Source organism: Meleagris gallopavo, chromosome 17 (genome assembly GCF_905368555.1).
Source record: "Meleagris gallopavo chromosome 17, MGAL_WU_HG_1.1, whole genome shotgun sequence".
In the NCBI taxonomy this organism is placed as follows: Eukaryota; Metazoa; Chordata; class Aves; order Galliformes; family Phasianidae; genus Meleagris; species Meleagris gallopavo.
The window spans coordinates 8073426-8086784 of record NC_139420.1 but is presented as its reverse complement, the minus strand read 5'-3'; the positions used below and the strand labels follow the sequence as shown (position 1 = coordinate 8086784).

At 46.0% G+C, this 13359-nt stretch overlaps 1 protein-coding gene across 1 annotated transcript; it reads right to left on the bottom strand.

Moving 5' to 3' along the window:
- Positions 1–424: 424 nt before the first annotated feature.
- Positions 425–10307, bottom strand: SLC2A11 (solute carrier family 2 member 11). Its single transcript, XM_085238773.1, has 12 exons — positions 10052–10307; positions 7676–7774; positions 6962–7122; positions 6727–6851; positions 6336–6465; positions 5989–6137; positions 4705–4892; positions 4213–4323; positions 3648–3749; positions 3442–3517; positions 2890–3017; positions 425–2426 (listed from the first exon to the last, which is right to left on the bottom strand). Exons 1-12 carry the CDS (start codon positions 10070–10072, stop codon positions 2226–2228), a joined length of 1491 nt encoding a protein of 496 aa, XP_085094899.1. The 5' UTR covers positions 10073–10307; the 3' UTR covers positions 425–2225.
- Positions 10308–13359: the final 3052 nt, after the last annotated feature.

The window sequence follows — 13359 nt, the reverse complement described above, 5'->3', positions numbered from 1 at the left end:
TGGCCCAGATGAAGACCTCTGAACATTGCAGGGTTTCTCCTCAAACCTGTGCTTCCTGGCAATTTGTGCCAGGCCTCTCCCTCCACCCAAGCATCTCCTCTCCCACCTTCTCTTCACTGCCTCATTTCTATTTCCCATCTTTTCTCTGATCCCCACTGAAGGATGGAATGTTCTGGTATCATCATGATGGTACCAGCACTTTTTGCTTTGAGTGTGTGCATTCATCAGTCCTCTTTCCTTCAGGCCCTCACTGCCCTCTCCAGACGATATGAATGAAGAGTTCCTCTGCATTTCCTAGCTTCCAGCTGTCTTGCTCCAGGTTGTCTTGTCTCAAAATCCTATTTGTCTCAAAATCCTGCTGTCCAAGAGCAGAGATAGCTGCTGTTGCCATGTGTTTATGTGAATGACTTGTAAATAGCACCAATCGCAGATGAACAAACATTTATTTTTTCTACACTGTAAATTGTAGGTAGTGAAAGATTGTTCTTGCACAGACATCTGCCCCTGCCCAACATGACAGTAATACACTCAGGAAACATTATGTTTACATTCATGACATTCAAAAATGCTGGATTTTTTATTAAAATTGGTTTAAAATATACAGAAAGAAACTTAACTTATTTTGCCAATGTTCCTCTTCACTGCAACCATAGCCTCAGCAGAGCAAAGGTGTAAAATGGACTCTTAATCCCTGCAAGATGCATTGGCAGTGTCCAGGCAGGACCAAAGACAGAACATAGGATTGGATGGCAAGAAATAAGCTATGAAGAAAATCAGTCCAGAGTAAACAGTCTGCAAAATGGTGCCCAAACATCAGCTGTATAAGCCACACAGCAAGTGCTAGAAGCCTTCCATCCATCACATGCCTTTATAGCTGAAAATAATTAACTGCTTGCTATTGCTCAACAAGTAGCAATTGAAATTACTTAAGAACAGAAACAGGAGCACTGAGACACGGTTCTGAGAATTTCATCTGCTGTCTGAAAGCAGAATTTAATCATACTGATTTTTGTATCTGAGAGCCCAGACTTAGAAGCAAAAAAAAAAAAAAGCTTCTGGGGTGCAGATGAAATTTAGGAGAAATTCAGAAGAAATTTGCTGAAGCAGCGCATGGTGGTGTTTGCTGATAAGAGAATAAGGCATCAACTATCACTCTTTAATATGTGTGTTACTTAGTATTAAAAACCGACAACAGATTTTTTTAACTTTTGTTGCAATTTAGTAGCTGATGTATATTATAAATCTGTTCTCCATAAGCAGAAACACAGTTGTGACAGCACAAAGTTCTGTGTAAACCAAGATCTGTGACACTGATAAGGTTTGGCTACTAACTATGGACCCTTCAGAGGCTGCATGCATTTATCCAAAACTGTCTTTGAATGTGGGAGAGGAGGGAATCTATTTTTCATTCCCTTTTTTTTCTTTTTAAATCATGGTCCGTGGTCTAAGCCTCTGGGGCCAAATTTCAGATTTGAATACCTAAACACAGTATCCTAAATCAATATTTAGGTATCTGGCAGCATGGCCTGAGTTTCACTGTCGATTGAAAGCAGGCACTTCACATTTCAACTCACAGAACCTTGCTTTTAAGCAGCAGGAAAATAGTCTGTGTAGCAACACAATAAATGGTTTATCAAGCGTTACAAAATTCAGCTGACAAAAAGATGGCTTACAATCTTTGTAACATCTACTGACATCCCTGAGCAAAGTAGTCAGGTTTCTTGTCTTGCTGTATCATGCTGCTGTCGGGCATTTCTCTGATATACCAGCTTGAAAGTGTTTCAGGGATCCACCATGTCACACATGATCTGCTTTTTAAGAGAAACTCTCAAGCATTTTGGCAGGAAGGCAGACCCTGAGAATGTTCCCAGGAGCTGACAGAGGACAAGTTGTGGATGCCCCATCCCTGGAGGCATTCAAGGCCAGGCTGGATGTGGCTTTGGGCAGCCTGGTCTGGTGGTTGGCGACCCTGCACATAGCAGGGGGTTGGAACCAGATGATCATTGTGGTTCTTTTCAACCCAGGCCATTCTATGATTATATGTTAGGGTTTCAGCCAAATGGTGGTTTAGGAGGAGTAAAACAAATGAAGCAGATAAGTAATGTGATCCTAACGGCTGAATTAAGAGCACTATATTCTCCCCAGCCCAACACCTCTCTCTGTAGCCCTGCAAAGACAACATAACCACTGCTGAATTTCCCCAGCTGCCATTCTCCTTCCTTCTGCTACAACGTAGTGGACATGATCTCCTCAGGACCTTTATAGAAAGCTTCATGATTCTGAGCTCTGAAGTTCCGTTTCCTGAATTCCTCTGAGATTTCCAGGAAGGATTTTCCTTTGGTCTCAGGAAGGAAGAACCAAATGTAGAGAGCAGTGCAGATGCAAACCACAAGGAATGGGACATAGCAGAAATGTGCTAGATTTTTCTGAGGAGGAGGTAAAGAACAAGATGATGTTAGAGATATTCTGTACAACAAACGCGTTATTAAACCCCTTCCCTGCATAGACTGACTTCATCCAGAGGTTATTTGTTCCTTGCTTCCCAGCAAGGAAGACAGCAGCTCTCCAACACAGTTTGGGAGATTTGATACAGCAAGAAAAGTATCTCAAATCGTGTTTTTCTGGCTTTCTGTCTATACATAACTGTATAGAATGGAGATCCACAGTAGGAATTAAGATGGGATTGCATATAGTGGAGTTCTGCTCCCTTTCACTTCAGGAATCAACATGGGAAATGGTGCCAGGATTTGGCCAAGGGGAATTACATTGCATCTCTCGTCCCAACCATTCTCAGTAGAGAATGGAGCAGAGCTAAAAGCCATTCATGCCTGCAAAGCTTTACTCCAACTTTACGTCAGAAATCACCATTGCATTGCCTTGGGAACGCACCACAATGAATGGAAACGCTGTTCCAACCAGAAAGAGATTGAACCAGAGCAGAGACCCGCAGATCATGTAAGCAGCTGGTCGGGACATCTGATCAAATATCTCTGTGGGCAGAACTCCTGTTACACCAGCTGGAAAAAGAAATAGCAGGAAAGTTAACAACATTGTTGGTAACACCGCTGATGAAAACCAAGAGAGCACAAGCAAAGCCAATGTGAAATTTGTGAGAACAGTAAATTGTATTCAGTAAATTATTCTCACTAGTCAACAGAGCTAGAACAAGTGGTAAAAGAGATAAATTGCAGTGGGGAAATCTTGGGTTAAATATTAAGGGCTGGCTAATTATTTAGTCTCTTTTGTGTTGGAATGAACTTCTGGGAGAAGTTTTGTAACCCACATTATTCTCACTGGGATCTGGCTGTGAAAATAGCTCATAATTAGTTCAATCCTATCACACTGTAAGGACAAGAAATTACTTCCAAAGCCATAGGCTTGCACACAACTCCAGACTTCCATGGCACCCAAAAGTTTCAGTGAAACATGTGGGGAACTGACCTGGTCCAATTCCAAAGCTCAGGATATAGGCGAAAATGCAGGCCATGCTGAGATAAGGCATCCAGCTAATCTGTGTCTGCAGCCACAGGGAACAACAAAAAGCCAATCAGAGCACTTACTGTTACTGGCCACCGCTCGACACCCCAATCACATAAAAAGCAAAGGCCAATTGCATTTCTCTTAAATAATCCATTGAAGTTTATTACCTGCTGGCTCAGAGCGACCATGAAGACGGTGGCCCATCCTGCCATCAGGATGTATCCTCCCAGCAGCAGTGGCCTCCGGCCAGCGTAGTCTATAATCATGTTCTGCACAAAGTAACACAGTGAAATAAAGCAAAATATTTGACATCTGTTTAGATTCCTGCCTGCTCCCTCTTGTCCCGTTGCAGCTCTTAGCTGAAAGGCTGCTCAGGGCAGGGGGTCTGGCAGGAGCCAGCAAGATGGTTGTTGAAGGAGACATGAACATCCCAGGTGCACCTAAACCCTGACTGTAGCTGTGGTGACATGAGGTAAAAGTTTCATTTTCTAGAGACAACGTGCACAGATCAGAAGCATAGTGTCCATTCAGACCCTTCTAAAGAGCACTTTTCAGACAGTGATGACAATGCAGTGTCTTACAAAATGCAGCATTAACCCCTCTGGACACGAATGCTGAGAGTTTGCCTGACTGCTGTGTTATGAAGTGCTTCCTTGGGATATCAGGCAATGTAAATTTGAAATTCCTCACTGTCAGCACAGCTGTGTGTCAGCAGTGTTTTAAGAGCCTCACACAAGTTACAGACGTGATCAGTTCACAGCTCCCTGTGCCGATGACAACATACGGGATTGTGTCCTGAGGAATTCCAGCCTCCTGGAACACATAAGCTGCATAAAAGTACATCTGCGGAGAGAAGAGAAGAGAGAGCAGTAAGGGAAGGTGTCTGAAAATACATCCACTTGCTTTTTCCTGAAGGACCATGAAAATCAGGGCTGGATGCCAATGGGTTTTTCCTGTATATTAAGCAGGCATTGTAGCACAGACCTAGCATTTGTACCCAGTTTACTTTTTATGCCGTCATTTTATATACTCCAACTTCTCCCACTTCTCCCACTTCTCCCAAGATTCCTCCTTCACCACTTTGTTCATACCTTCTGCAGCCAGATCTGCAAAAGCAGAGCAGAACACTGCTCCTTCTTCTACAGGAAGAGTGTTAAACCCAAATGCTTGCACCCATGGCCCATACAGTGCTGCTGCTGATTGCTGCAGCCATCAGCAGCTCACCGAATCGTTCCCGCAGAGCTGCATGGCACTGCTCAGCACGATGATGCTTATCAGCTGCCACCTCACTGCTGGGTTTCGGAACAGCTCCCAGGGCTTCTTCGCTCTCTGACCTTTGGCAGCAGCCTGTTCAGCTAGCATCTCCTCCAGCTCCTCTCCCAGGTCACTGCTGCCTCTGAGCTTTTTCAGTGCTGCAAGGACAAGGAAACTCAGGCTTTACCTTTGTTTGCCCATCTCTGCAGGCCAAACAGCTGAGCAGTAGATGATGGTTGTGGGAAGCTGTAGAACAGCCCATGATCGTGGTACTGCCTCCACAAGTGGCAAGTGGTAGCCCCTTGAAGGATTAGGGGGTAGGAACTGCAAATCCGTCCCCATTGTTTGACAAGAGAATATTTCCAGTCCATGTCATTCCAGCAGCCATGCTTCTGATTCATACCTCAAGTGGATTCCCTGGGAAATGCAGGCAATTAAGACGTTCTTGGTACATGTTTCCTGGAAACTAATTCCAGCTTCTCTGTGTATGGGGATTGTATGCTACAAATCTAAGCAAATCCCTTAATATGAACTGGCTGCACATTTGGTCATGAGCTCCTCAGCCAGCATTTATTTCACTTCATAGTTACAAAACATATACGCCATTGTGAATACAAGCTCCACCTTTTGACCATTTCTTTGTATTAAAAAATGCACTTTTTTTTTTTTTAGGAAGATGCCTTTAAATTATCTTAATAGATCATAAATATTTAAGATTGTAGAATGTTGTTAAGCTTGGAAGGAGGAAGTAATGACAACTGGAATGATACAATGCTTCTCAGATATAAAACTATGGCACCATTCTCATGAGATTGGAGCCTAAGTCTTTCCAGAAAAGCAGGACACAAAGAAGTATACATTAATCTGTGCTCAGAATTACTTTGCTTCACACAAATATGCAACCAACTACCACCTGCTTAAGGGTGCAACAACTAATGCATCTGCAAACATTGGTGGCACCATGTATCCTGTACAAACAAGTATGGTTCTGGTTCGTTAACCAAACGTTCTGGCACATGATGAGTCTGGAGACAAAACCCATAGTACTAGGCTTAAGGATTTTATGTTCATCTGAGGAGACTGGTAGGTCACCAAACAGAATATTTATGTTGGGAGGAATCTCAATTACTATTTGCTTTGGGCTGAATACACTGGACTGTGTGTGAAGATATGCAATCAACCTTCTTACTGTGCCTTTGCCCAGTCAGCAGATCCCACTGCTCAGCGAGGGGCTGGCTGTCACCCTAAGCTCACCAGAGATGCAGGACTCTCTGTCTCCACGGTCAATCAAGAGGTATCTGGGACTTTCAGGAAACCACGGCAGAACCATGAGCTGGATTAGGGCAGGCACAGCATTGCTGGCTAAAAGGAGTGGCCAGCTTTCCTCCCCTCCTAGAAGCTCCCTGGAGAAAAAAAATAACAAGTATCTTGCTCAGTAAATTCTACAAGAGACCAGAATCGTCTGCTGTGAGTGGGCACTGGAAAAGAAAGGAAAGGGAGGAGGAGTAAAGTAAAAAGAAAAAAAAAAAAGAAAAAAAAAAAAAGGAAAAAAGAGAACAAAAATAGGTGAAGTATAAACTGGGCTTCTAGCTTTACATTACCTGAGTCCAACAACCTGGCCCAGCACCAGTCCCAGGGCTGTAAAGGATGCAGAGGTCAAGGCCACAGCCCCTCGGAGCTTCCTTGGGGCACTCTCTGCCAGATACATGGGCTGAATGTTCATGCTTACACCTGGCAAGGCAGACAAATGCTGGCCTCAGCTTGCAGACAGAAGAGATGAGGGCAAATGCAGTCAGCTCTTGTCTTGCAGGAAACGCGATGTCTGACCTACCTAAACTTATTTATCCAAACCTGTGATTTCACATCTGATCGGACTAGAGGATAAATTATTTTCATGTCTAAGATCATCCCTATTTCAGTATCTTCTATTTCTAATTGATACTTTTGATAACTGCTGGCCTGTTAGGTTTCTCATTCCTGCACACCTCATACCTGCATTCACACCAGTAAGGAACCTGCTGAGCATAATCATTTCGAAGGATTTCGCCATCTGGCTGAATCCTGACAAGACGGCGGCTACGATCACAAAGAGGTTGTTAACCAGCAGGGACCTCTTCCTTCAGAGAGAAAAGAGATGGTTGTGAGCTCAGATGTGTGCCAGGTTTGCATATTTCCCCTTGGCCTAAAAGAAGCTGCAAAGCTTCAAGTATAATCCAGCACCTCTTACCTTCCCAACACAATGGCCATGGGGCCAGCAGCAACAGCCCCTGCAAGGCCTCCCAGGGGGAACACGGACACGGTGAAGGACCACAGCAGCAGGACCATGCCACTCCCCAGGGGAGCACCTGTGCGTTCCAACCATGTTTTGTTCATGAACGTCTGGATGTACTGCGAGAGAAGGACAGTGCTGCGTGACCGAGGAGGGAGAGAAGCATGTAAATGCTTCCTTCTGCATCCATCTGCTTGTCCTGTGTTCATGCTGTTACATCTTGGACTGAAAATGGCCTCCAGTTCATAGATGTGTTTTTAACAGAGGGATAAGGCTCTAAAACTGTAGCTGCTGAAAAGTTGTACTTGGCTTGTGTGCCTGTGTGGCTGTTTTGGATCATTTAAAAACATGCATCGTGGTCCAACTTCGAATTTAAGGGCAAAAGTCAATTTCATAGGATGTAGGTTGAAAAAATTTAGAATTAGATATTTTAAAACAAGTAAAAGCAAGGCTTTTAAGAGAATTCTTGTGACTCTAGATCCTGAATAAGGGTGGCTCGTGACAGCAAAGTTCTCTACCTTGACTATGACTTACACAGAGGTGACAACACATTTCCACCCTCAGTACTAGCAGACTGCCTATTTTTGGTGGCAGGCCATCATTTGCAGCCTGAATGAGGACATCGAGGCAGTGTGTGTCTCAGGAGGAGCCTCTCAGACCCACAGTACTTACTAAAGTTGGAGCATTGATGATGGAGATGTTGTAACCGTACTGGAAAGTGCCTCCAATCCCAGCAGCACACACTGTCAGGATCAGGTTCTTGCTCTGAAGCTGAAGAAGATGGATGGAAAAAGGATAACTTTTGTGCACAGAATAAAATGGCTCAGCAGACATTGGGCCCGTTGTGAGATGAATATTAGCTACAAATGACGTTGTATAATGGAAGTACAAAAGACAGAAAACAAAATACAGAGTTTTAAAATCTATGGCTTCTGAAAGTACAAAATGATATTAAGATTATATTAATACTTCGCTGCCATTCACAATTTGGAACTGCTTGAAGACAGACGCTAGCATGTGTCTTTTGTTTAATATTTAATGGATATGCTTACAGAAAGTCAGCATAACAACAGCAAATATTGTCAGGGTCTGGTGTTATTGCTTCAATTAATTCAATTCAGTACAAAATCTGTACCCACATGATGAATTACTCAAGAAGCATTTGGCAAAGTTTAATAACTTCTGAATCATTTCCAGCTCCCCTCTACTATAAGAGAATTTCTCAGGGCTATTTATGTCCAAGGCACTCTTGTTCACTGGCATGCTATTTCTCTACCTTTTTACTGCAATTATACTTTCTTTTTTTGTCCTTTCATTTTAGCTTAAAATAGACTACCTTTCCTGTGCTGCTTCAGTTTTCGTACAGAGCAGACAATGTCTTTCTGATGAACTTTCCCATCACACAGTTGTTCCTACAGGTGTTCAGCAGTCTACAGCTGAGTATTGTCAGAATATTTTCTGCATTTTCAGCATAATGATGTGGGCGAAATACATGGCAGATCGTGGGGTTTGTGTCACGTCCTGTGCCTCCTTGAGGTCATTTCTTCACTGCCCACTGCTCATATAGCCATTCAATGGGGCTGCTTCATGCAACATCATGGGATCAGGGTGCTGGTATCAAAGAGAAGCCTCTTGCCTCTGGAATGGTGTAGAACAAGCTGTCCCAGCTGACACCTGGGTGCTCACTGTCAGGCTTATGAGCAAAAAACAGTCGTGTGTATTCTCCTTTCTACATATTTCTGTTGATCTTTCTTCCTCTGTTGTGTTTGTAAATTCCAGTTCATACTTGCCACCCTTGACAGGATGCTTTTCTGCGTGTCTGACTTTCCACAAATGGACCCACTGCTCCTGCAGAGCAACTCAGCCATGTGCCAGCAGCATCACGTCCCCATACCCACACCTCCATCCTCACTGCAGCCACACTACCAGTCCTCATCTGTTCTCATGTATTCTGTGCCTGTGCTTTCGGTTTCTGTACCTGTGCATGAGATGCCGTGCCTGGCAAGCAGTGCCCTGGTGGTGACCCTGTCTCATGTCCCAAGACCACTCTGAGCTTGTTGGGGCACCTGGCCCTTATCCTGACACTGCCTGCACAGTGTTCCAGGCGGCCAAGGGCCAGACTTGCACAGCATTCCCCACAGGGCAGCTCTGCAGGATGACATGAAGAGCCCATGCCCGGGCTCGGCTGTTCACAACCAGGGCAGGTCACCTCAGGCCACGTTTTGTTTTGCTGCATGAATATGACTCCACTGACCCAGGGGAGGACTTAGATATCTTAAAGCTGGGGAGCCCTGTCTGCTTCACCTGCTCAATTTCTTCTTACAGAGCCATCTATCAAAGAAAGGAACGGTTTGCCTCATCTACCAGTAGTTTTTAAATCACAAATTCAAATAATCTTAGCTTTTTTCTTTCCTCAAAGCCTCTTAATGTCATTAACTGCCAGAGGCTCAGCTAAGATGTTCTCCCTGGCAGAAGCACAGCTCCAGCCCTGCGGCAAGAAGAGGCTGCACTCTCTCCTGCCCCTGTTAGAGAGCACACTGCACTCACTGGCACTTTCCTTGGCACCACTTTGCTGTCTCACTGCTGGGAGCCCAGGACTGTGCCCCTGCTATCCCCGCTCTTCCCACTGACTCCAGTTCTCCAGGTGAGAGAGATCTCCTGTGCCTACAACAGGACGCTTCTTTTTATCTTTAACCACAATGTCTAAAGACAAAACATTCCTCCTGCTGATTTCCCTGTATTCATTCTGGAGTCTATCACCTATCACAGCCATAAGCAAAGGGAAAATGTTTGCTCCTCCCTTCCGGAGTCACGGCACAGCGCCGAGCTCAAAGTCGCGCTGCCCTGCAGGGTTCCTTCCCTGCCTGCCTTCACCACCGTGTGATGTGCGGCTGCCAGGAGAGCCTCAGTCTGTCAGCTCTAACCCAGGGACTGGGACGAGCTGACGAATAATTCTACAATAACCTGTAAGGACTTACATAGCCTTATAAAAATAGGGGAAAAAAATAATAATCTGTCAACAATAATAGAAAAGTTTAACGTTCTTACCAATCTCTGCAGCTTGTTCATCCTCTTTGATGGTCTTTCCCGTCTTGCCAAAGCCTCGCGTGCTCTCAGTAGTGCTCCAAAGCATTATTTAAATCTCCAGCGTAGGCACCGACACTCATTGGCGGAGAGCAGCCGCCTCGCAGCCCGCCCGGCTCCGGGCACGAGGGTCCGCGGCGTCCTTTGCCAGGGAAACGCCGGCACTGCGGCGCAGCCCTCCAGCAGCGCGCAGCTCTCGCGAGAGCGGCTGACGTGACGTGGGCGTTGCCAGGGCAACGGCGGCAGATTTAAACGCCCGAAAGCCGGAACTGCCGCCCACTTGTCAGGAGGAGCCGGTCGGGTGGTTCGGCGCGACGCCGGGCTGTGATCAGTGCCTCCATTCGGAGCTTCTAAAGGAAGAAGCATCTGCGCAGACCGTGATCAGCCAGATTGCCGTGTAGTCTGCACTGAACCCACAGCCTGGGGCTAAACAGCCCTGAACTCTATCAGTGGAATGGAAGGGAAATGAACAGTGATGAGAAATGGCAAATTGCCACCAGAAAGACTAGCAAGAGGGAAAAGCCTGCCTCAAAGCCTGAGGTGCAGTGAAGAGCTCAGGAGCACGGGCAGTCTGATCAGCTCCCCAGCTTAGGGGAACGGGGAGGAAAGGACTGACAGAATTAACATCAATAAGTGGCTAAGGGAGTGGTGTTGTGAATGGGGCTTTGGCTTTTTATGTCACGGAACTGATTTTGGGACATCTGATCTTCTTGGGGAGGGTGGAGTTCATCTGTCAACAAGGGAAAGACCATCTTTGGCAGCAAACTTTCCAATTTAGTCAGGTGAGCTTTAAGCTAGAGTTGCTGAAGGTGGGGATCTTAAAATCATTGCGCTTTGAGGCTGACGGTGAGGATCACAGGCCAGTAAGACAGCTCTTAAAGTTCAGGATAAGGGAATTCTGGTTGGTAAATCAGCATCAGTGTTGTCCAACTCAAGTGCCTGTACACAGTGCATAGAGCATGGGGAACAAGCAGGACGAGTTGCAGGTATATGCATGCGTGGGGTCGGGTTAAAAGGAAGGCAGAGGAAAGGAGAAATTGTAGCGGGGGTCTGCTACAGGCTGCCTGATCAGGAAAACCAAGTAGATGAGACCATCTACAAACTGATAGGAACTGCTCCACATTCACAAAACATAGTCATCACGGGAGCCTTCAGCCACCCCCGTATCTGTCAAAGGGACAACACAGCAGTGCACCAGAAATCAAAGATATTCCTGAAATGTGTTGATGATAATTTCCTCTTCCGAGCTGTATGGAAACCCATGAGAAAAGGAGCTATGTGAACCTTGTTCTCACCAATGAGTAGTGTGAAGCTCAAGGACATCCTTGGTTGTAGTGTTCAAAATCCTCAGGATGTTAAAGAGGGTGTGCAGCAAGCTTGCCACTCAGGACTTCAGGAGAGCAGACTCTGAACTCTTCAGGGAACTGGTTAGCAGGGTGACATGGGAGAAATCTCTGGAGAGAAGAAGTGCCTAAGAAAGCTGGTTGGTGTTCAGGACCATCTGCTCCAAGCCTAGAAGCAGTGCATCCCAAGAAAAAGGAAGGCAAGAATGCCAGGAAGCCTCCATGGATCAACAAGAAGCTTCTGGACTTATTTAGCTCAAAAAGAAAGAGTATAGGGAGTGGAAGCAGGAACAGCTACTTAGATAAAGGAAGAAATTCTTTACTGTGGGGGTGGTGAGACACTGGAACAGGTTGCACGAAGCTGCTGTGGATGGTCCCTCCCTGGAAGCATTCAAGGTGAAGCTGGATGGGGCTGTGAGCAACCTGGTCTAGAGGGAGGTGTCCCTGCCTGTAGCAGGGGGGGTGGAATGAGATGATCTGAAGGGTCTCTTCCAACCTGGACCATTCTGTGATTTTATGTATTGAGTCACCTATTACATTAGGATAACACACTTGACTTGGTAAGTGTCTTGTCAGCTGATTCACATTCTCTAATTGGGACTACGTGTTCATGAGCAATACAGTTCCATTAACTTTCTTTCAAATACATGACAGTCTGGGGAAATTATTTTGCAGGATTCAGAGCTGCCCAAATTCCTAAGCCCTGAGGGTAGCTGGTACCAAGGAGTGTATGTGGTTTTGTGCTGTGAGATACCAATCGAGGAACCAGCACAACTTCACAGTTGTTCACAGAGGCGTAGAGGTCCTCATACAGTGGATTTATGGCACACCTCTGGAGTACAAAATTGAAATTCCATTCTGTTTCCAAACCTTGGTTAACAATTAAATACCTTTATGCAGTAGAGGCCCTCTTGTTACCTCTGGGAGGCTCCAGCTAAATTCTAATGAGTAGAAAAGGTTTTGTTGCACAGCAGTGGTGACTTCTTCCATGACCTTTCATCTTTGTCTTCTGGCTTATCTTTCACTAGGATGGCAGCTTTGCTCCCTTCCTGCACCACTCATCACTTCTGCAGGGCAGATCTGATGGGCTTTGTGTAATGAGGCCAGCCAGTGTGGGGCTGCTTATTGTTCCAGAAATGGTTCCTTGTCCAATGTGAGCAGCTGAAGATGGCGTGGCAGCAGTGACAGCAATGGCTTGCGTCTTTCTATACAATACCTTCCATACATTTCATAGTATTCAGAATAGGTGCAACTGTTTTTAAACCCCTCTTTATCGCCGGTCAGTTGTTGGTGCCGACCCATTTTGCAAAAGCTCCTCTTTCGGGACGCGGTGGCACCGAGTGCTGTTCCGCCTTCAGCCACTGGGCGGCAGGAGCAGCACGGGATGCTCGCTGCTGTGGCTCGCAGTGCAGCCCGGCTGGGAGCTCCTGGATCTCTCTGCCTTTTCCAGCAGCAGCCTCGGTGAGTGAACGGATGCTTTTCTTTCCCCTCCGTCGCACCTGTATGCACTGTGCTGTGATCTTGACTGGTGCTCACACTGGTTGTGTTGCCGACTGGATTCCTGCCGTGCCTTTAAAGATCACAGTATTGCCAACGCTCAGCCCTCAGGATGAGTTCTCATCGTGTCACAGCTGATGTGGGTGAAGAATCTCCAGCCTGTGTCACTGGCATGAGGTGCCATGCTGCAGCTATGTGACTCCTGGAAGGAGTAGCAGCTCCCCAGCACTGCTGTGGGACTTACGTCCCTCTTTCCTCAAATATCTTCTCGTTGAGCTCAGCTTGTCATAGTTAGGTGAAACATGATGCCACGAGTATGGGCCAACACTTAACATGGAGATGTGATGGCATCTCTGTGCCTGCAATGATCTGACTGCAGGAGCAAGCAGAATCCTGCTGTTAGAATCCTCTCAGCACACCCTTTGCTCTGCC